This window comes from Scomber scombrus, chromosome 15, assembly GCF_963691925.1.
Source record: "Scomber scombrus chromosome 15, fScoSco1.1, whole genome shotgun sequence".
NCBI classification, from domain to species: domain Eukaryota; kingdom Metazoa; phylum Chordata; class Actinopteri; order Scombriformes; family Scombridae; genus Scomber; species Scomber scombrus.
This window is the reverse complement of record NC_084984.1, coordinates 10058294-10081647: the sequence shown is the minus strand read 5'-3', so window position 1 is coordinate 10081647 and position 23354 is coordinate 10058294. Positions and strand designations below refer to the sequence as shown.

General features: G+C 39.5%; 1 protein-coding gene across 5 annotated transcripts in view; it reads right to left on the bottom strand.

Moving 5' to 3' along the window:
• Positions 1-20305, bottom strand: part of rapgef1b (Rap guanine nucleotide exchange factor (GEF) 1b) — a 49585-nt gene extending 29280 nt beyond the window's left edge. For all 5 annotated transcript variants that reach the window (XM_062434171.1, XM_062434167.1, XM_062434170.1 and 2 more), the window contains exon 1: positions 20055-20305. In XM_062434171.1, coding sequence (XP_062290155.1) covers positions 20055-20082 — 28 coding nt within the window. In that variant the 5' untranslated portion in view covers positions 20083-20305. The remainder of the gene's footprint in view (positions 1-20054) is intronic.
• Between the last annotated feature and the right edge of the window lie 3049 nt (positions 20306-23354).

The following is a 23354-nucleotide window of genomic DNA, read 5'->3' as shown; positions in this document are numbered from 1 at the left end:
TTGAATCAATCTGCTCCACAAAAACAGGACAGGGACAGTAAACATTAGTGGAAATGATGTGTGGAGAATGAATGTTCCCGCGCTCTACTGAAGCGGGAACTGCCTGGAAAACTAAATCTGTGAGAATGTGCACACACATACTGCACGCTGGATTTACATTTTGATAACCTTCTTTAGTTTATCACGGGAAAGTACTCCATGCTCTTTGAATTAAATGGCTATATAAGTATAAGAGTCTGATGGCATGCTAGTGGCTCTGTGAGGCTGATGCCGACGGTTAGCAGATATAATGTTGATGTTGTATTAGCATGCTAACATTTGCTAATTAGGATTAAATATAAAGCATAACTCTTTAAGTTGCCGTAAGATACGACATGGGATCAAAACTGGTAAAATGTATTTTTCGTTTCACTGGGACTGTAAAAAAAAAAAAGACCTGATGTTGGAGCTAAATGAAAAGTAAAGGTATCTGCAAAGTTATTACACTGTATCCTGAGGGGGGCAAGAATGTCTGTTCAAAATTTTGTCCAAATCCTCTGAGAAGAAGTTCATATATATTTAACTGAATAAGTGAAAACTTTGATTAAAGTTATGAGGATTCATCCATTGGGGGACATGGATATTTGTCCCAGACTTCATTATAATCCATCTGATAGTTAGTGAGATATTTCACCATAAACCTGCAGGATTCACCCTCTGGGGATCATGAATATCTGAATGATCACAATTTCTTGATAACCCATCCTACAGCTGAGATATTTCACTCAAGACTAAACTGATTGTCTGATGGACCGACCAGCACAGCAAACTCTAGAGTGATATCGCCATGGTGACAATTGTCTTTACTCTCGGGCACAGGATATTGCATATCTAAAATAAATGTGACTCTACCTCCCACACACACACACAACACACACACACACACACACACACACACACACACACACACACACACACACACACACACACACACACACACACACACACACACATGTAATAATACGCACGGACAGAAAAACAACCCATAAGAAGTGGTGAGAACCACAGCTTGCTGTTCTGTATCTAATACAAGCTGTTGTTCTAGGAAGATGCAAATGAATATAACTTACTTTTAAAGCTCTGACTAACTGGTGTTATATATAATTCACTGTACTTACTGTAAAATACCAAAACACACAATACATATATTCTTGGCTCACTTAAAGTCACTTCTGAGAATGATAGAAAACCCCACCCTGGGGTTCATTTAAATAGACAGTGCATTGTTTATAAGTGCCTCTGCCTGCTATGACGCCTTATTTGTCTATAAAACCGACAACATAGCGAGTGAATTACTGCCTGCTACACTGTAAAACAAAAACCGCAGAGGGGCCGTGCCAAGTATCCAAGTATCATATCTCCACAGACAAGACCTGCTGTGGAGCAAGAGAGAGGAATGCAAGCCCGAGGCACGTGAGAAGACAGCACAGAGAGAAGAGAGAAAAAAAATGGAGAGGAAAGAGAGAAAAATTCAACAGGAAATAGTTAAGTGCTTAGTGAATTATTTATTCTCTCCATTGTAGTGGTTGGCTTCCTGCTGGCTGTGTTCACGTTTTTGGCTGGATCGCATCAGCCCAATAAATGTGAAAGTCTGTGACAGAGTAAGTAAATTTAAATATATATATTTGGGGGCACTTTCAAAATATTAGTGGATAAAGTTGCTGTTTTTTAATGTAAAATGAGCGCAAAATAATATTCATAAAGTAATCATCACCTTATGTAATGACAACCACCTCGTTTCATTTGTAATAATTGTCTACATTGTGTAAAAATGATGATATTATTTAGGATTTTATTTAACCTTCAATATAAACCAGTAGATGGCAGTATAAGTTAACGATAATGAGATCGTGAATATTTAATGGGCTTGATCTAATTAGATTTACCAATAGTTCTGGTTGGAGGTGGGGTGGGGTGTGGGGGTAATGTCATAATCAGATCTCCTACAAGTCAAAACCAGTTTAACTCCGATGATTTCGTCACTAAGGGTTTGATGTACTGCATACCACAGCCTAAAGTGTTACATAAAATTATAGACTAGTAGGTACAAGTACTTTCAAAAGAACCATAAAAAGAGCCTCAGTTCTGAAATAACAATAAATGTTTTATCATGCTTTATTTCATCCCAAAACGTAACCCTAACTGACGTTTTAAGCATGAATTGCATTTAGCTCAGTAACGTTAGCAAACGGCACTGATCTGATCACCCCACCACCATCATTAACGTTAGCTCGCCAACTTGGTAACACTAATGTTAGCTAGCGCAGAGGACTGTATATATTTTAAAGTCTTCAGCATTGACGTTAATGTTATTTACCACAAGCAAGTCAATGATGCTTGCTTGTTTGGTGACAATGAGCTGAACACTTTTATAATAAAGTTGTGACTAGCTTTTAGCGGTCCGAGGCTATGCTGACTGCTTTAGGAAGAGGCTTATTCAACTCTTCAACACCAAGCCAGTCTATTTTTAATTTTTCACTTTTCACTTGTAGAAGCAGCAACTTTCTTTGCCGTCTTATTTGCCGGGGGTGACGTTGGGGACAGCTCAGGATTTGGGGTGCTTTCTCTGGCAACAGTTGGAGCTTTTTTAATGAGGTTCAGGTCCATCGAAGCAGCCAACGTCACTGCAGGTGAAGGATTTCATGGTCTTGAACAACAGTTGCTGTTTGCGTGAGTGTGTGTGAGTGACGGAAATAGAAATTAAGTGAATTGAATGAAAAGAAAATGTTGGTTTAATGTTGCATTAGGACATTGACCTACACAGGTAAATTTATACAAAATTATTTATTATTATTATTAGTTCAAAATCTTGGGGGCAATTTTTGCCCCTCGATCACGATTTTGAGGGACATTCTTTGCCTTTGCCACCCATTATTATCCAATGTTAATAAGAATCCTCTTTATGTCCTCTGTTATCAACAAGCAGTACTGTTGTGTGCGTGTGCTGCGAGCCAAGCTACTGTCCAAAGATGGCAGGGAAGGCAGCAAGCCCTGGTATGGAATGTGGCTCTGGGTAAACGGTTGATTTAAGAAGTAATGGAGGAAGACATCCAGTGGAGGGTTTTACAGTTTTCCAGCTGTGCTGCCCGAGTATGCTGCTCAACAGAGAGCCACAGGAAGGAGCAGGAACACTGAGCACATCTAGTAGAGTCCACTTACTCCACTTTACTGAGTAAGTAAATGAGATACAGTGGATTCTGAGTGCTCTGTCCACTTACCACCTATTGTATTTCGCTTAACAAATGAGTGAACGAGACGCAGAAGATTGTTTTCATGTAGACAATCGAATTATCAATGCAACAAGACATCCAAACACTAGACTTCTCCAGCCTGTAACTTCCAAATGACTTCTGAAGTCCTAAAATAAACATAATGGGCAAATCATTTTCATTTGGCATCTGAACAACAGGGATTAACATCTAGTATTATCAATTTCCAACTGAGAGAACCATCAGTCACATTAGAGGTTAACTGAAATAAATACTTGACTGAAGTATCACAAACTTTAGTCTTAGCTTATTTGTATAAGTTTTTCCAAATAGGAGATTAGAAAACCCAAATTAGTTATTGGAAGTGTTGTAGATTTTATCAAAAACATCAACAATATCACTTTTATTTTACTTCTTGTCTTGCACGAAATACCACTTGACTTTTTTTGAATGAAAGGTTTTTTTTTTTTTCGTCTTCTGCTTTAATAAAAACCAACTCGGCTGATATTCTTTGTGATAAACAACTTACACAAACATGCCCTTCAGTATTGTCAATGACTAGTAAAGCAGTTCCACCAGCCACGGGTCAACGATCAGGAGCAAATATCAATGTGGTTATGAAGGCGCTGTATGTGCTGGGTTGCATGGGAACAGATGGCCTGGTCAACCATGGATAACATCGAGGCCACACAAGCAGGAGATCTATAACACAAATCCATATCACCGAACAGCTAACTAGATCCATAACTGCTCGGTGAGGTCGTGTTTGGTCATCTGTGTGTGTGCAACATGAGGACGAGAAAGTGTATGAGAGACACAGTCGGGTGGCAGAACAGCCTCTTACCTTGTTTGGCACCATCTGCTCTGAAATCTAACAACAGGAGTGTGACAGTAGACTAAATGTCTGATGATTGAGAATTAGTCTATACAGGGGAAATCCTGCTCCTGACATCATTACCAATGTGAGTCATGAGATTGCACTCTGAGATAAAAAAGACTGACACCCACTCACCCGCTCACTCATAGCTCTGTCACTTTTGAGGGATTATTGAAGTGTAAAGATTTTTAAAAAGGGGGTGGGGGAGCATAACATTTAATATGCAAAAGTCATCTGATCCCTATTTAATTAAGTGTCTCATAACAAAAAAACCTCACTCAATTCAGTGTAACGCATTTACAAAGTATACTGAAACTACAGTTACGAGCAGGGATGAAAATGAGCTGCATTAAGTGATGATAAAAAAGGAAAACAAGCAACATGTAGAGGCACATACAAACAAAATCCAGCTTGATCTCCTGGCGACACACCTTACATTCTTCAGTCTGTTTATCTGCGCCGTATGGCTCTTATTAGTCAAAATAAATGGTCGGACAACACCACTTATCATGGGGATTATTTCCAGCACAGCAGAGTTTAATAGGAGGAATTGAGCTTTCATTCATTTTTAAAACAAAAGATTCAATTTATATTCGTATCTGCTCTGGATTTCTTCTTTGTCTTGCTCCATTTTGTTACTATAGCAGCTGACAATTGCCTTGGGTGGTTTACTAAGATCTAAGGTCATGTGTGTTATGCTTTGGTTTAAAAAAGGCCTGCTGCTGAAATCAACTGTGTGTTTTCACAACACCGAAACACATACAGCGATCTAATGTAACTGCTTGACGATGCATGATCTATCATCTGTCATGTATGGCAATAGAAACAGTAGCTCAGAGCTGTGTTTTTTCTCTCTGACTGTTGTTAAAATCATAACAGAAAAACAGGGACTGAGGCAGAACAGTTAAGAGAAACAAACGTAATGTTTCATAGTCATAACATCTCTTTAAATAACTGCTCAGCTTGAACCCAAGGCCACAGAGGTTAAAATAGACTATACACAGCTCCATAATTACACAGCTTCCATATGAGATGTTGTAGATGTGAAGATATTGGGGGCAGTGGGTCAGATTGAAGCTCTGAACTACTAGTTGAATCTGCAAATTTAAAATCTCCCGACAGCTAAACTTTAATGATAATTCAACTTTTTACGCAGGATCCTGATGGGGGGGAAAAGCTGTTGTGTTATTATTCATTGCACTCAGGCAATGAAATTAATATGTTTTTTTATTTAAATTCTCTATCAATTGTAGACCTTATACTGTCTCATTAAATGCAATCTAAAAAGGATTAAAAGGGCAACAAAACAAATGTGTGAAACTTTTATACTTTCCAGGCTGGTTTTATACGGTGGACTCAAAGTGCAAAACACAAAAAAGTTTCAGAAAACACATTAACAAATGCTGAAATGTTAATGTGTTCTCTGATTTGTCACCTCAGGGCCACCATAGTTTTTCATTGATGATCATTTTGTTAAGGATTGCTTAAATTGTTGGATAATTTAATCAAATAAGAGAATAAATTCCACAGATGGACTTAAAAGGATGCTTTAAACATTTTATAATACTAATACTTATATATTTAAACTTTATTAGCATATTATATATATGTAATATGTATTACAGTGATATAGATTGCTACATAAGTTCTTGCTTCATCAGTTTGACTGCTTTTCTAGTTTATTACTCTGAATACTTTACACTTTAATATAATAAGTTAATTAACCACAAACTAATGGTGAGCTGTGTCAATATATGAATGTTATTTGCTAACTAAGGGCGTGTGTTCGAGCAGGACAGGTTAACTACTGATGCTTAAGTTACAGAAATAAACAGTTAACCCAGGCAGAGATTGTCTTCAATACCACAACACACAAGCGCTGCAGCTGTATTCAAAGCTCACAAAGAGAAGGTTCATCTCTAAGTAGGTTTTGAAGTTATACTGAATTATTAATGAGAAGAGAGTCACTCCATGAGCTGTTATAGTTAAGCAGTTCATTGTTGATGAGAAATGTTTCAGGGGAATTTTTAATTTCTCTGTAACTAAAAACCACCAGGTCAGATTAGTGCATTTAAAAAAAAAATCAGATAATATACAATATGACTCTCACAAAGTGCTCTGTGCTGTGTCAAATGTAGGCCAGTAGCTTGGAAGGTGGTGTTTTGGAAGAGGGTGGGACCATTAAGGCTTGTGTATTGTGTGGTGGCATAAACATTTACAAGTCTCTAGCCTCAATGCCTCCTCTGTTTAACTATGGAGCCTAACAAAACTCCTTCTTCCAAAGCTCTCTCTGTCTGTGGAGTTAACACCGTCTTTTCTTCCACCTGTGTGTTTCTGGTGCTCTCCCACCGCTGTAGCTGGTTCACTCTTACTGGCACCTTTGCTGGTGGTGAGCCCACATATTTCCTCCTTTCTAGTAAGTGTGCAAGACATGGTGAAAACCGCACTGTTTGTCCAAAGTTGAACATCACAGAGCAGGTTTCAGAAGGAAAAAATGTGTTTATCTGAGTGCACTGCAGGGACTACTGGAGGCTGAAATGCCACACTTACCCCCACCCCCAAGCTACTTTTATTATTATTATTACTCATTCATTCCTCTGCTCCACTTGCTGTTGATGGCCACTCTTTCACACTCTACCTTTTATGATAGTATGTCTATTTAATAGCAGCTAAATTAACAACTTATCAGTTTATTTTACAGTGAGCATACACACACACAATATTGCATCATATCACACTACACTGGCTATGACTGACCTTTAAGGTATTACAAATATTCAAATAATCTTCACTCTGTGCCAGCAGTTGTAGCTCTCTAGTTGTATGGTTTCAATATGGGTCGAGGTCTGATAATGGGCACGGGACGAGCTAATGGAACTGGCTAATGGGATCACTTGGCATAAGAGTTCAGCGGGGCAGTATTGAAAGCAATGGAGGGAGCCCTGCGGTCTAGGTCATTCAATTGTCCTACGTACAACAGATACATACACACAATGCATGAGCGTCCACGTCCCCAGATAGACACAAAGAGTTTCTCTAAACTATTCAATCGCAAGCAAAGGCTACAAAGGGGGAGATGCCGCGGGGGGCGTTTTTTCAACAGCATCGACAACAAATAAAATATGTTGCGCATGAGCGGTACGTTTTTGATGCCCTGATTGTAAAATAGAAAAACAAAAACAACTACACTCAAAGTTTGGCACGATGACAAAGGTGTTAAGTAAGAAAATTTAGTAGGAAGGGTCCAGAGGTGAACTTGTATCACAATAGTTATAATATATAATAGAGGCTATAAAATCCAGTCACCTCCAGAGAGCTCAAATGAGAGCTTGACAGTTTCTGAGTATTAGGTTAAAGTTCAAGTCTCCTGCATGTTCAAATGGGCTAATTTACAGTATCCTTGTCATTGAGATGATGATAAAGTGTTACATTCATTGTAGATGATGAATTTATGTTTGTAGACCAGAGAACATCAGTCCAATGCAGAGGTTTAGTAATTAAAAATAATGATTTTCAACCATTTGTTTGTTACCTAGTTTAATAAATCCAAATACTGAGATTAGAGCTGAAATAATCAGGTGATTAGTAGATTAGTCTGCAACTATTTTGATAACTCATTAATAGGTTTTCAAACAAAAATGTTAAAATATTTGAGTTTCAGCTTCTGAATTATGATGATTTACTGCTTTTCTTTATGTTATGTGACAGTAATGTAATTTGATTGCAACAGCTGGGGTTTTATGGGAATTTTAATAGGCATTTTCACTGTTTCCACACATTTTGATAACCAGACAGTTAATCGAGCCAATAACCGACAGATTTGGGTCATTTTTGCTCCGCTGTAATAGTAATCCAAAGTGCTGACGGGCTCATGGTTCCACTCATGTGAGGTTAACAAGAAGAGTGCAGGAGCAAATACATGTGATATAGAGGTTTGAAAGCGGGAAATCACACAACACAACACAACACACACACACACACACACACACATCACTATGGGTACCCCTCCTGTTCCTTCCCCCCTGACGCCGAGGCCACTGGCACCATTTCCTGTCCCTTGTCTCCCTCACTGAGAGCCGCTCCCTCTTTTTCTGGATAAACTTACCAATCCGGAGCAGCCTGGACTCAGCACCTCGGCTTCTGTGGCTCCCCTGTTTAACAGCTTACCTCACCTAGACAGGCCTGGCCAAATGGCAAACACACACACACACATACACACACACACACGCACTCAGACAGAAACTCACACAAGACAAAGACGTTTACTGCACCACACAACAAACACAAACACACGCAAAGCAGTCTGATCCTTCAAGTGACCTTCTGGCTACAATGTTTTACTGAATTTTTTAGCACTCCTTTTAAAGCTATCTCTCTCTCTCTCTCTCTCTCTCTCTGAACTGAGTGTTTCAGCAGAGCAGACCGGCTGGCAGGCAGCAGGTTCACCTTGGGTGAAACCAATAGACTAAAAAACCACGAAATGCTATAAATACCCAGCTTGTCAGTATCTCTAACATCAAGCGGCACCAGAACAGAGACACTGCGACAGCTAAAAAAACCCTGTGATCTGCTGAGATGAATTCGGCGTTCTCTCAGCGAGTGAACGGCATCTGTTTTGGCGAGAGAGCGAGAAGTATACACACTATGAAAGCACTTGAGATAGAAGACTGATCCTACACACAGACAGCCACAAGAGAACCAATCACTTCACTGCATGAGTACAAGACAGAGACAGATACAGAGAGACGGAGAAGCATAAGCAACGATGTTCTTGTGAGTAAATGGCCTCAAGCAGTGAGGAGTGGTACCACTCTCCCCCCGTGTTGGAGTGCCGTACAAAGCTGATGTTGTCTGTACAGCGGGCTAGTTGTCGTCCTCTTGACACTGCGCGCGCACACACGGCATTGGACACAACTGACAGGCAGATGCCAAATAATACATCTCATCTTGTAGCTCAAATGCACTGTGGCAAAACAATTACTTTGTACTCTGATTGTCAGCGTCTTAAAATAAAGCGTACAGGTCAGGATGATAGATGTGTCGGTCACAAAAGGACAAGAGTCACCCTCAGACAGCCACTTATAATTAGGCAGTGGTTGGTTGAACTATGGAAGTGATGTATAATCAACTACACTCTAAAATAACTTTACAGTTTCTTTTTTTAGTGTTTTAAATTGGCGTAACAACAAATAAAAATGTGTCACACTGTCTCTGTTTGAGCAAGCCTAAAAATTGATATTCTACACTTTCTATGTAATCCATTTGTTGCACATTTCTTTCATTAACAAAAAAAAGCTTCGTTCAACACATATCACATGTTTTTATTTACTGCAGTCACACATAACATCACTTCATCACTTCACTGAGATCAGTACATTGTACAGTAGTGTCTCATATATTTTTTTGAGAAGAGTCACATAAAAACAGCTTTGAGATTGTAATTTTCTTCTGTGGCTGGTTTGACATTTTTCCACATGAAACAACGTGTCAGGGCAGGACGTGCAGATGGGAGGAACTTGATTTGAGAGTTTGAAAGAAGGCGGGACAAAGACGGAAAGGGCTCTATTGTTGTGTTTCAAAAAAAGGAAAATCACTTGAGATGAAATATTTAGATGTACTATTTTTGATGCTACATGGTTTTAAAAAAATCTATATAGGCTACACACATTACATTGTGTAGCAGTCATACTGTGCGAAAAGGTGCATCTATGTATATCATCATCCAGTGATTTATTGATCGACTGATGTTTCCTCCTCTGAATTCAGACGCTGCAGCAGACATGTCAGCATCTTTAACTTTCATCACAGCAGCACAAAGTCTTAGTTTAAAGACTTCAAAACATGTGCATGCAATTACATTTATACTCAATGCTATCTGAAAAAACACAACAAGCCCTTTAGAGCATAACTTACTATAAAATAATGTATTTAGTGTATTCAAGCTACCTTAATCCTATGTTAAATGAGTCAAAAAAGTCAAATGAGTCATAAAAAGGTTTCTTTGGTCGATGTTTGTATATGAATCTTTGCTATAAACAGACTTAGTGTGTGCTTGTTGCCCTGTTGGAGAGCCATGAAAGGATTAGCTGAGGGTAAAGATTTAGACTTAACACTGATGTGGTGTTTAAAGCATGAAGGTTTTTCTCTAAAGAATGGGACATACTTCTATGAAATAGCAGCTCTTGGCCTTTATGACATAATGGCCTTAATACATCAAAAATTAGAGCAATTGCAACTTAATTGCTTGCTGCCTTATGAAAAAGAATCATTGTGAGTTTGAGAAATATTTTCACACTGAAGGTGTCTGATTTAATTTAAATGACTTCCAATTTATGATTTATGAGCAAAAATCATTAGCTCATTCATTTAAACTGGAATAGAAGATAAGTGAAGAGCAAAAACACAGTCTGTGAGTTGAATTAAGTCTTCAGGGGACATGTATTCTTGTTGACCTCGTAGAGCCTAAGCTCATCAATCACGACTTAGCTAATTCACTCTGGCACAGTATTTCACAGTTTACTTTGTACCTCATGAATCCAAAGTCTAGCATGTTTTGATCCGGAGCTAAATCGTCTCTTTCAGGTTGTGTGAGGAGGAACATTCGAGAGGAAGTGGGTCAGAAGAGGCACTTTCAAACAGAAAGCTCACACTGCCCACAGGGCAGCAAGACTCAGTCATAGTAACTTTTGCAATAAACATTGCGTGTGTCTGCATGCTAATACGTCATGTACCATTTTGGCAAGATAAAGAAAATATTCGGGACCATTTATGATCTCATTCACACCCTTACACACACACACACACACACACACACACACACACACACACACACACACACACACACACACACACACACACACACACACACACACACACACACACACACACACACACACACACACACACACACACACACACACATCTGCCTTGACAACAACGATGACTTGTTTGCAAGCAATGTCAACTTCTTTCTCCATTCCTGATTTAGACTGGCATCGGAAACTGGCAGCAACTGTGGGACATTGTATGCTAACTCCCTGACGCAGCCGCGCCACCCCAGGGTCTGAGGGATTTGACACAGTCGTACAAGAACGAACACATACACACACACGCACACAAGCAGACACACACACACACACACAACTTGACATAAAACACCCTTTTTTTGCTGGATCTCCACATTTTTTCCTCAGCTGTTGAGATCCTTGCTTTCAGTCACCAAGGCCACTCACTATTTCCGCCTCTCTCTTTCTCTGCTGCTCATTTCATTTTAGCTGCTTAGGGAAAAAAAAGAAACAGGTATTTCTTCTCATTGCCGACTACTGTATGTTTCATGTATGCAAGATAGTCAGCATGTGCATCAGATAACCATGTAACATACTGGCTTTCGTCATTTAAATGTATGCGAATCTGATTGCATGTTCTTCTATCTGTCTGATTTTTGTCGAAACACACGGCCGATGACTGGTTCTTGTCTATACGACAACATTGTGCGTCCACAACTTGCGGTTATGAGATAACCGCAAGCTAAAATATGCGCTTGAACTCTCCCTGCAAAAACAGGAACTGAAACAGAAACTTAACAGGATACATTTGAAGTTTCAGTTGTGGTTCTCAGGCCTGCGTGTTTTGGTCATAGCTTCTAATCAAGGTTACACTTTATGCCTGTCTATCATCAGGTGCGTGCAATTAACACAATTAAGTAGCTGTAAGATGAACACACTGCAACACTGGGTGCATCCAGGACCACTGAGTAACAGTGTTTGTCCCAGTCCCAAAAGTGGAACTCTCCAGTTTGGAGTATTATGCATTATGAATAAAGATTAAGAGACTACTGACTACTTTAACATGCATATTAATATTCCAGTGTTACTCCGAATATAGCGTTATTCCGAATTTGATACGGGTCATGTGAGCAGCAGATTCCTTTTGGATATTCAGACTTAATCCTTATTCTGACGCACATCCTCCTGCATGTTTACGGTCAGCTCTGTGCGTTGTAAACAAGGCTGGGATACAGATGCACGACGGGCCGGTGCGGGCAATATGTGGGAGCAGGAAGGCAGACGGAGGAGAGGAATGAGAGGAGGGTGGAATTGGAGAGATGTTCAGAGCGGGCTGGAAAAACAGAACGCGAACAAACCGTCTCCACGATGGGGAATGGACAGCATCGGTTATGATCCTGACATGCTGCCGTGGATTGATGGTGACGACTCGACGTGATACACCAAAAACACTCAGAAGTGTAGTAAACATCATGGGACAGACTTAATTTTTATAAAATGGTATCATTTTAAAAACGGCATGATACCGATATATCAGTGATAATCCAATGTCAGCCAATAATATCAGTTGACCGATTTATCGGTTGGGGTCTACTTATAACTATTAAATTCCCAGTGTAGTTTACTGTATCAGTGCATTGATGTCGTTTAGTCAGACTATAAAATGTCATGCCTTCATTACATATCTTTGTCAAAAGTGATCAATGCAAAAAAATGTATGTTTATGTATATATTCCATCGGTCAGGCCATAGTAGGAATATTGTCTTTTTCTGAATAAGGGCAAAAACTAGAATATTATATGCATGCAAAACGCAGTCACTGTAGTGTGTGTAATAAGTGTGATTAGTGAACACAGCTGCATACTAAGATTTGCAGCAATTTAACCAACAAAAAAAGGAAAACGTTTTGTGAGTCTGCTTTGTTTGTTATTAAGACCGTTAAGATCCTGTGTATATTTTGAGAGGATTTTGCAAGCACGCTGCAGTCAAACTGACTCTGATAATAAAACATTTTTAAAAAAAGAGTATTCATCTCAAAGCATCGGTAGCATCCCTGCAGCACGGCTAACTCATGTGTACCACCATTCACCAGTCTTTTTTGAAACACATTACTCAGGCGTAGATACACAAACACACACACACCCATACAAACAGAGACTCTAACTGCCTGCTGGGCCTAAATGCACAGATTTATTAGGCCCAGTGCACCACAGAGCGTGTGTTTTCAAAACAACGTATTATGGCGTTCGGCACTGTGTAATTACACAATGATGGACTCAACTACCTTAATTATGGAGCCTCTATGTTCTACTGGCTCACCAGGGTGGATCTCTTCACACAGCTTAACAGTGGTGGTGCTGGTGGTGGTGGTGGTGGTGGGGTGGGGGGAGCATGAGCTTCCTGCAAACATTAATAAATCCAAGCGTTAACCCCCAAAATGTGGGTCAACAAACAGGCTCAGCTACCCCGGTGATGCAAAGTAGGCAGGTTGGATTTAGGGCGCTAAGATTACGGCCTTGCAGTGTAACCAATACCAATGTTTGTATTGTGCAACTGGATTAAAGACCGAACATCTAGGTGGATCCTCTCTCGATGAGCAGAGTTTAGAGAGAGACTACGGGGGCTTCTGTCTGTAAACTTCTTTTTTTTCTTTTCTTGAAGTGATAAGGCAAGAGAGGCAGGCTGTGGCCCTGAAGAGCAGCCTCCTCGGGCTGGGTCCACCCAAGATCTCAGTGGAGCAAATGAGCACCTTCCGTAAAGCCACACGACACAAAAAGCACAGCGAGGAATGTCCCCTTGCATTTCCCTCTGCCAGCGAAGCCTTTTTCACATTAAAAGCTCCAAAACCGGCAACGTCTCGCAATAGCAGCCTTAAACAAAGAAGTGCACAACCATAAAAAAACCCCAAAAAACAATGCAAGTATGCATTTTTTAAACAAAGAAAGAAACTGTTGAATAGTGTGCATATGATGAGACTGAATCATTATCATTTAAAGCAGCATAGAGAGAGTTTGTTCATTTACATTTCAATAACATTTCAGTGTCTTGTTTGTGCTGCTTTTAATTGTGGGAAGACAAAAAAACAGAACTTAAAGAAAAAAAGAAGTTGAATCTAATTTTATCATTCTTCTTTTCGTTATAATTATAAAACACCCAAATAAAGTGACTCTCAGCAGTCCTGTTTATAGCGATTAGACAAGCAAACAAGTGTAACATAACTTCTAGCGTGGAGGTGCTGTGTGTGTCTTTTTACCTGTGTCCTCATCCAGGTCCCCCTGCAGAGAGGAGTCCTCAGTTTCCTCAGAGGAGGCCTGGCTCCTCCAGCTTATATTTCCCATCCAAGAGGCCTGAGATCGCACGGCTAACTGATACAGACGGGATCGATTTTTTTTTTTTTGTGTTACTGACGGCTTGTTGGTCAGGCTGGCATTTTCACAGCTATCAACTCCCTCAATGGCACTGGTGAGAGTTAGTCACAAACATTACTGGTCCCTCATGATCATCCTCTCTTGACTCAGCCACGTTATGCGGCACCTCAGAGGAAAAAGATCCACAAAAATAGCGCTACACTCAAGAGAGGTCAAGAGGAATTTAAAAGTTTCCCCCCCTCCCCTTCTTTTTTTTGTTTTTGTTTTTTATTAAATAAGTTGTTCGTTTAAATACAACTAGAAAACACATATAATCCTGGGCAGAAGGTCAGAATGAGTGAAGGGCAGTTTTTAAGCTGTCATTGCGGTCCTGGAGAGAGTCCAACCCACAGTTATCTGGAGTTAGGATGTGCTCAACGCTTGAGAGTAAGCGAGGCCACCTGCTCTACGGCGTGCATCAGTGAAATCAGGTGAAACATCATCTTAAAAGACGAATATGAATACGACCTGTACATGGAAGTCATACTGAGTTACATCCCAGGTCCCCCGAAAGAAACTTTAAGTGCCGTCTATAGCTTCTTGGATGGACGATGTTGTTGGCGGGATGGCTTTCAAAATATTCATGTTACATTCAAGACCTAATTACTGCCATTACAGACCCAGCCATCCCATTGCTCATCGATAGCCTCGGCCTAGCCAGTTGTTACCCAACATGTGATCCATCCATTTCTCTCCCTGTTTCTCTCTCTCTTCCATCAATGCTTCTACCTTTCTCCACCCTCTTCCCTTTCTCTCCCTAAACTCCGTTCCCTCCCTTTTTTTTTTGCTTTATTTTTGCTCTCCCATATACACTGACACACATATACACACACATGTACACACACACACACACCCACACAAAAACTAATTACAACAGAGCTAAACCTATATGGGAAAAGGCAAGCCTCTCATTCTGTGGGAGAGGGAGGGTGAAACGCTCGCCGCCATCAAACCTCAAAATTGCAGCTTGTCAAACCGAGACCCGTAGCTTTTGCCCCCGCGGAACAGTGGCATCACTCATCGGCAACGCGCGCAAACCTAATCATCCGGGGAACCCTTTTGTAAACACGACTACTTAAGCTCTTGCTCGGGAGTTTTGGTGACTAAAGGCATGTGGGGGGCTCGCCATTTCTGTACATCAGACAAGAAGTTATTTTCAGTCTGAAGCAAAGCAATGCAGTAACGGCTCGGCAAACACTACCAGGGCCCGTCGAAATGACTTACACTTCAGTGTTAAGTCAAGGAATGCCTGAGAGTAAGCTCTTTGCATGACAGCTAAACCGTTTCAAAGGCAAACACACACACACACACACACACACACAAACACACTATGTATAGGGTTGAGGTGGAGGTGGAGGGGGAGGCAGGGATGCTAAAATAAGGAACTGATGGATCAGTTCCGCCGTGACTGGCTACTACCATTGACTGTCCACTAAGAGAGAAGTGTACGGGCTAATTATAAATCACTGAGCAACTCCCACAACTTTGTTACTAACACTGACGTGCCAAAACTGTTGTGTCACGATCCCCGGTCTCTGTTAGGACATACAAATTATGCAACTGCAAATAAATAAACAAAAAAACCCAAATATTTATTAAAAATTTAGGCTTTTTTTTCTTTTACTGAAAGTTTGTGTGTTACTGTAAAGGAGCAACTCAACCATACTCACATGACTTATTTCTTTGATTGAAATGTAATAATTAACAGCATTACAAGCATCCTACTCAAAGGAAAAAGTGCATGTAACATCCATGTATTGGCACTAACTGGAAAAGCATGAGCTGATATATATATATATATATATATATATATATATATATATATATACATATATATATATATTAATTTCATAGCACATATTCTACTAACAAGGAGCAGAAACTGTTGTATCCAAGCCAATCATTTTAAGATTTGAGTGTTTGTGTGTAAACTTTATACAAAGGATGCGTCTATCATTAAAACAAATAAACATCATGCACCTCTATTTTTAAAAAATGTTTCTTGCTGAAAAGTGGATGCATGGTTTATTCTTTGTATTGAATTTGAAGATTTTTAATTTAAATATCATGTAAACCTTTGACAAAATCTGACAATCTCAACAATGATAAAAACCTGTTTTTACAATGTACCCTTGAATGCATCACTGACATTTGTGATTTAACAGTGATATCACTCCAGCGCTGTTCATTAAAAGCAATAACAACTAACAAATAGACGTAGAAAAAATTCAAATGAGCAGTTTCATTCATTTCAATAAGTATAGCAAACACTACAGGAGTACACAGCAGCACCATGGAGTGGCTGAATTAATTACACCAAACTGTGTTATAACATAATAAGATAACATAACAACCTAAGACTATTTTAATTTCATGTACAATAGAGACAAACCCAAACTGTTTTTTATAGTGTTCATTATTAGCTGAGCTGAACCACATGGGTGTTTGTTTTAGTTTCTACTACGTGACTCTCCCACAAGTGATAGTATATTTCACATGCTCAATAGTACAATCTAAATTTAACACCCTTCAAATTCAATGAAGTTAATCTAATAAATTAAATTTAGCTCTGCTTTTTTTTTTTTTTATCAAGGGTTTAGATGCACATCTTAAAATCTCCTCAGGTTCTAGCAGCTCTATCCTTTTCATTTTACAATCCAATTACCCTGACAGCTTTCCTTTCTGAGTGTATTTGAACAAGACGCTCACAGTACACCAAGTGTGAACTAACAAATAAAAACTCCCATATTTTCAGCCTTCCCCACCCTGTTCCTCTTTCCTCTTGAGGAAAAGCATTGAGATGTGAGTTTGGCTGTCTGTGTGTGTGTGTGTGTGTGTGTGTGTGTGTGTGTGTGTGTGTGTGTGTGTGTGTGTGTGTGTGTGTGTGTGTGTGTGTTGTTGTTAGCTTTTTGGGCAACAGCAGCACACACAGACACTGAATCTGTTTATGGATTACAGTTCGGGCTGCCTGAGTGATGAAGTCATGTGGGTGTGTGTGCGCACGTACAGAGGAACAGGGGGTTCGGTGTCGAAACAGATGCAGGAACCACCCACCTGATTCCCTCAGATGTGACATCCTCGCTAAGCTCACCACAACACAACACAGCACAGCACAACACAACACAAGACAACACAACACAACAGGGTGCAGAAGCAACTCTAAAACAGGTAACACTGAAGCGGTGTTTACTCTCTCCCCCCTCCCCCCAACAGAGGACAAGCCAATGACAGAGGGACACCGTATCCATGGTGATTAGGGAGTATGTTGATGGAGCTGGAAGAAACACTGGCTATAAGTCTCCTGGTGTCCATTTGTGCATTGATAGGCCTACTTTCTGCGTGTGCTATGGTAACCATTTGCATGATACAGCTTGGCAGCATCATATTTTAACCCTTACCCACCCTCACAATCACTGGGTTAAAATTGTACTCAGTAGGAGTCAATATAGCACCAGTACAATACTGGGTTAATATTAGCCAGAAAGCCACTCAAGAAAAGGGGTTGTTTTGACCCAGTTTTAGTCTTATTTTTTATTTTACTTTTGAGTTATTTACCCTATCTAAATCTTTTTAAACTTAGATGTCACGGTTTGTCGTTAATTGTTAATAACCAGTGTATCTTTTGTATGTCATAGGCACATCTGTATACAAGAAACAATACATTTGTGACAGTTTTTGGGTAAAGCTTGGTCAAAATTACAGAATTCTACTAAGTAAAGTTAACCTAATGTTTCATTCTGGCATAATAACTCAAAATGGGTAAGATTTTTATCCAGTGATTTTTAGTGTATACGTGTAAGACTCTCAACTTTGAGGTATGAACTTTATTTCACTTTCTCCGAATCTTTTCTCCCCGTTTAAAAAAAAAAGTTGTTCCTCGAGGCAACAGTGAATTAATCTCCTTCTGTCAAGCTTTAAAAAAAGAAGACAGCTTCCTTTTTAACACAATCCATTTCCACCTGTCTTTACACATATTCTCTCTCTCTGTCTCTCTCTGAGGAAAAAGCTTAAGAGGATGACACTGAAAAACTGTCTGCAAGCAGGCATAGCTTCGGCGTTACCATGAATCCCAGAGCCTTTCCCCCCTTGCTTTCCATTTCATTGGCGTCTGACATACTGTGTGTCCTCTGGGGGACGTATTTAGGATCGATGGGTACATGGGGAAGAGGACAGAGAGGCCAACAAGTGAGTGACCCAGTAAACACAACTAGGATGCCCGGGGAGGCAGGTCCACATAGGAGAATTGATGCAAGGGAGAGGTGATGGATTGGTGACTTTTTTTTATCCTGATATACTGGCCTGATATACAAAGAATAGACCAAAAAAAATACACTGTCTCCTAGTTTTCATTTAGCCGTGACCATATGTAGTCATCTGTCTGCAAGACACGAAAGGAATCGGAAACTTTTACGCCTATGAAGAATGACTGAGCTAGTGGTGGATGACACTCCCTCCCCGCCTGTTACTGGGAGCTATGATGTGTGTGTTGGGGTGTGTGTGAGTGTGTGTTTGGTGTGTCCATTTACTGCAGGCAGCAATGGACAGGATTGTGTGTGTGTGTGTGTGTGTGTGTGTGTGTGTGTGTGTGTGTGTGTGTGTGTGTGTGTGTGTAGCAAAGCAGGGAGACAGCTGCTGGAGTGGGATGCAAGTGTAGCTGGCGGGTATAAAGTTTCCTACCAAAAAGCATACCCCTGCAGACCACCCTGTTTCCCCCCTTTAACCCTTTCTCTCTCTCTCTCTTCTCCTTAATACTCTTTTGCAATGCTCAATTTATCTTGTGTTTTTTAGCTGCTCCTTTAAAATACACACATGGGTCAAAGCAACCAAAATATGCCACGTGCACAATGCTGAAAATCAATACAACACACACACATAGACACACACACATACACAGACACGGGTCTTGGGCGTAAACGCATTACAACTCCAGGACAGTGGATAGCACAAACGCAGCTAGTGCTAGTCAGTGAAAAGCTAACCATTAGCTGCTGCTAGCCTCCATTACTAAACACATCTGAAAAAAAGGCTCTCTTACATCCAACTATGCAGCAGAAAAACAACTTAAACCACCATATGCTCGTTTATTTATTCACCTTACTGTGTTTCTTCTACAGATATAAAAAACAATAGTGTTATTTCTTTAATGTTAGCCAGCCGCCCGTACAATCAAAGCACGGTATATTTACAACCATTGAGCTGAATGGTTGGAAAAGCCGGTTTTTTGCACATTTATTAAATAGTGTATATGTGTGTGTGTATTTTTTAAAAGCTAGGCTAGCACCCGACATCTTATCCTATCTTATTATACCCTGCTAAATGTGTTGGGAGTAGTTAACCACGTTAGTCGTTCACAGGTCGGTTCACTTGGTCATCTTTTATTTTGGTTTTAACACCACACAGAGGAGGGGAGGGGGAAAAAGCCTTTTGCTCCACATAGTCTATTTAGCTCATATATATATATATATATATATATATAGCTAATGTTAGCTTTATTTTAACTACGGAGGAAAAAAGAGCAATGCATAAGGCCCAATTAAAAACCCTCTCTCCATATACACTGGATATAATCGCCCCAATGTTATAATGAAGCCCCCTCCTCCTTGTTTATTGGTGAATGAACCCCGCATTTCATCCACATGAGCCCCCCCAGTGTGTTTGAGGAATACCGTTATCCACAATATCCCCCAAAACAAAAAAGGTGGAGCGGTTTGGCGGTGTCTAGCCGGGCAGGACTTACCTTGCTTGCTCTCTATTTTTCCCGACATTTTCGTAGCCAGCAGCAGCAGCAGCTGTGATCCCACTCGCAGTTCAACAAAACGATCAGCTACCAGACGAGCCTCTCCCGATTATTCCCTCATTTTCGATACACCACAGTTGTGTCCATGAGATGATTCCGCCTGGGTGTGTGTATGATATATTTATAGGCCACACACATTTGTACGGTCACAAAAAACTGTCTCAGTCCGTCTCCGGGTGATTTTCACTGGATCCACACACACACAGCCACACACACACACGATAATGTGTTGAACCTACTAGACTCAGAGGCAGAGAGAGAAAGCCCTCATCCAAGTGTAACAGCGACTCCTTGCGTAAGGAATTAGACATTTCCATCTGTCAACAAGAGGATGGGCGTGTTTCAATTCAAAGAGTTGCAATAAGCCAAGAGTGTTTGTCCCTCTTTTTCTTTTCCTTCCAGGAGCTAGATGTCTGTTTATAGGCTACATGCATGCTATGAATGTGCAGGGTTGGGAAGGTTATTTAGGAAATGTAAAGATTACTAGTTACCCTATTTAAAATGTAATAAGTAATGTAACACATTCAATTCCTTAATAAACGTAATGTAACTTATTACATTTGATTACTTTTCTAATTTTCTAACAAATGCTTTCAGCTGTTAGGGTAAGTGTACCCATTAAGCACCAACATCTATGTTCAGGTCTTTTTCATGGATACTGACATGATTTATAAGGGAGATGATTTCTTATAAAGCAAGATTTATCTCTCATTTGAAAATGTTTTCATTAGTTATTTTATGAAAAAAGCCTTAATCTGGCATGGGCTTAACTGGTACTGTGACACCATTTAAGCCCATGTCATGATTTATTTACAATATATAAAAAGATCTTGTTTTAAAAGAATTAAAAACAGCAAGATATGTATTCAGTAACATTAAAATTAGGAAAAAACTCTCCTCCTGAGCAAAATCTTCAGATGTCTGACTTCACACACAGTCCTGTCTGACTTCTTTAACCCTAACCCTAACTCTCCTTTGTAATCATCAACATTTTCATAAGTAACTGTAATTTAATTACACATTTTTTCCCAGCAACTATAACGGATTACAGTTACATTTATTTTTTAATTAAATTATGTAACACCTTTACATGTAACTAGTTACAACACTGTGAGTGTGTTTGTGTGGACAGCTTGTAAGAGTCATTTATTTATTTAATCCTTTCTATAAACAGGTAGTCTCATTGAGATATGAATCTCTTTTTTCAAGAGAGACCTGTGTACAAGAAATTCACACATACAACAACACACAATTCACACACAACAGACAATAAATAAGTCACACATATATTACACATTAAGAGGAATATGTGTGAACATGATTGACAACACGCAATTAAAACCTTTTTAAATGTTCTAATGAAAAAAAACAATACAGTTTTAAAGTCTTCTGAAGCTTGTTCAATTTGTGTGCAGCAAAATATTTGAAACCACTCTTACCAAGTTCTGGGTACAAATAAAGTGAAAATACCCCGAGACCTAACATTATGGGTGCTGTGTTTGAACATAATTAATGAACAGAGGTAACTGGGCAGTTTTTCTTATAAGGCTTTGTTCATAAACAGCATTCAATGCCGCTAAAGTAATGCAATGGCTGCACATGGAGTCATAAATTAATCTTTTGCATGCATACAATAGCAATGGACATTTAACCAAACCATGAATATGCAACCTGCAAAAAAATCTGAATCTTTTTTATAATTACTGAGAGAAATGCATAATTCATACATGCATTGACGCAAAGAAGGCAACAATAAAACAAGCAAAATTAAGTATTTTAAAGTGTTTCAGCAGTGTTTCCAGGTATCTAGTTATAAAAGCTGCAGTCCATATCATCACACAGTCACTTGAGTCTTCATTATTGATCGCAGCAGCATGAGGCTAATGGAATGACAGAGCCTGTTGACTTGAAATAACTGACTCTAATCAAATTAAATGTCCTGCTTATTAGATCCATGAATACATAGATTAAAGGGGCGCTCAATAATATTTGTTTGAAATGGTGCATATAGCAGTGAAGAAGCTGTACAGTATGAACAGTAGAGGAGACTAAAAAGCCTCACCAACTGTGGACAGGTTAGTGTGTCTCTGCTTTTTTCATTTCCTCATGTAACACAGTGCATCTCAGTTTATGGGACATCATAAACTCTGCTGTATTGTTTCAGTATACGATTGTTTCGTTTTACAGCATTAGTCACTCATATTATGTGTGATTCATTAGTGTGTTGTCTGTGTTTCTGTTAGTTGAGACTGAACTGACCTTGTATTTTTTACTTCAGGTCTTTTTTTAAAGTTGATGTCATGCTCTAAACTAGACTACTTGACTCATAATCTCACTCAGACAAGCTGCTATGTGTCAGAAGATAACATCAATTTGTTTTTCTGTCTTACTTATCTCATCAAACCTTTAAATACTCAATGACTGTGTCTAATTTGGTCATCTTCACATTTAGAGGATGTACAATATGAGCTTGTTAACATACTTGGACTTTCGTTGTTCCAGTCAAGATATTCTTGGTGTCCGTAGTCCGTCTTTTTTCTTTTAAATAAACCCTTTCTGTATTTACAAAGATCTGATAGGTTTTGTCAAGGTAATTCCCCAGTCAGTGCTTTCATTGATGAGACAGCATGAGACTTTTAAGCCATGTCCTTAACATGATACTTATAATTTCCTTTACTATCTTTCAGTATAAGCAGGGTTTTCCCCAAGTTATTGTTAAATTGAGGTGGTAAGCCAGCCACATCTTGGGCTACATTTCATCTCATGATCAGATTAGTTAGTAGATTAATGCCTGAACATTAGCTAAACTCATTAAATATGTACAATTAGCTTTGAGAAATGGGACCTCTGCACTTTTCCCATAAACGTTAATGTTTGATTTCATAAAAGTGTAATGTTTATGTTAGCCAAGGTAGTCATTGTTTCAGGTGAGGTTGTCCACCTCTGCTGTAAAAACACTGCGGGACACCCTTATGTGTATATTATGCATCATCACTGGACATAAGACGTCAGCTCCAGCTGCTTTATTTAAAAGCAGAGCGCCGTGTAGGTTCTTGTCATTTTACTAAACTGAGCTTAAACAATCCACTAAAATTGGAAATATAATGGTTTATCATAAACATTTTTGGTTGACATCAGTGAGCAGCTGCTAAGTATTTCAAGCCATATGCAACTTAAATAGTAGAACAGAGCCCCCTGTTGGACAAATTAAAAGCTTGATTCAATGCATAGGCAGTTTCT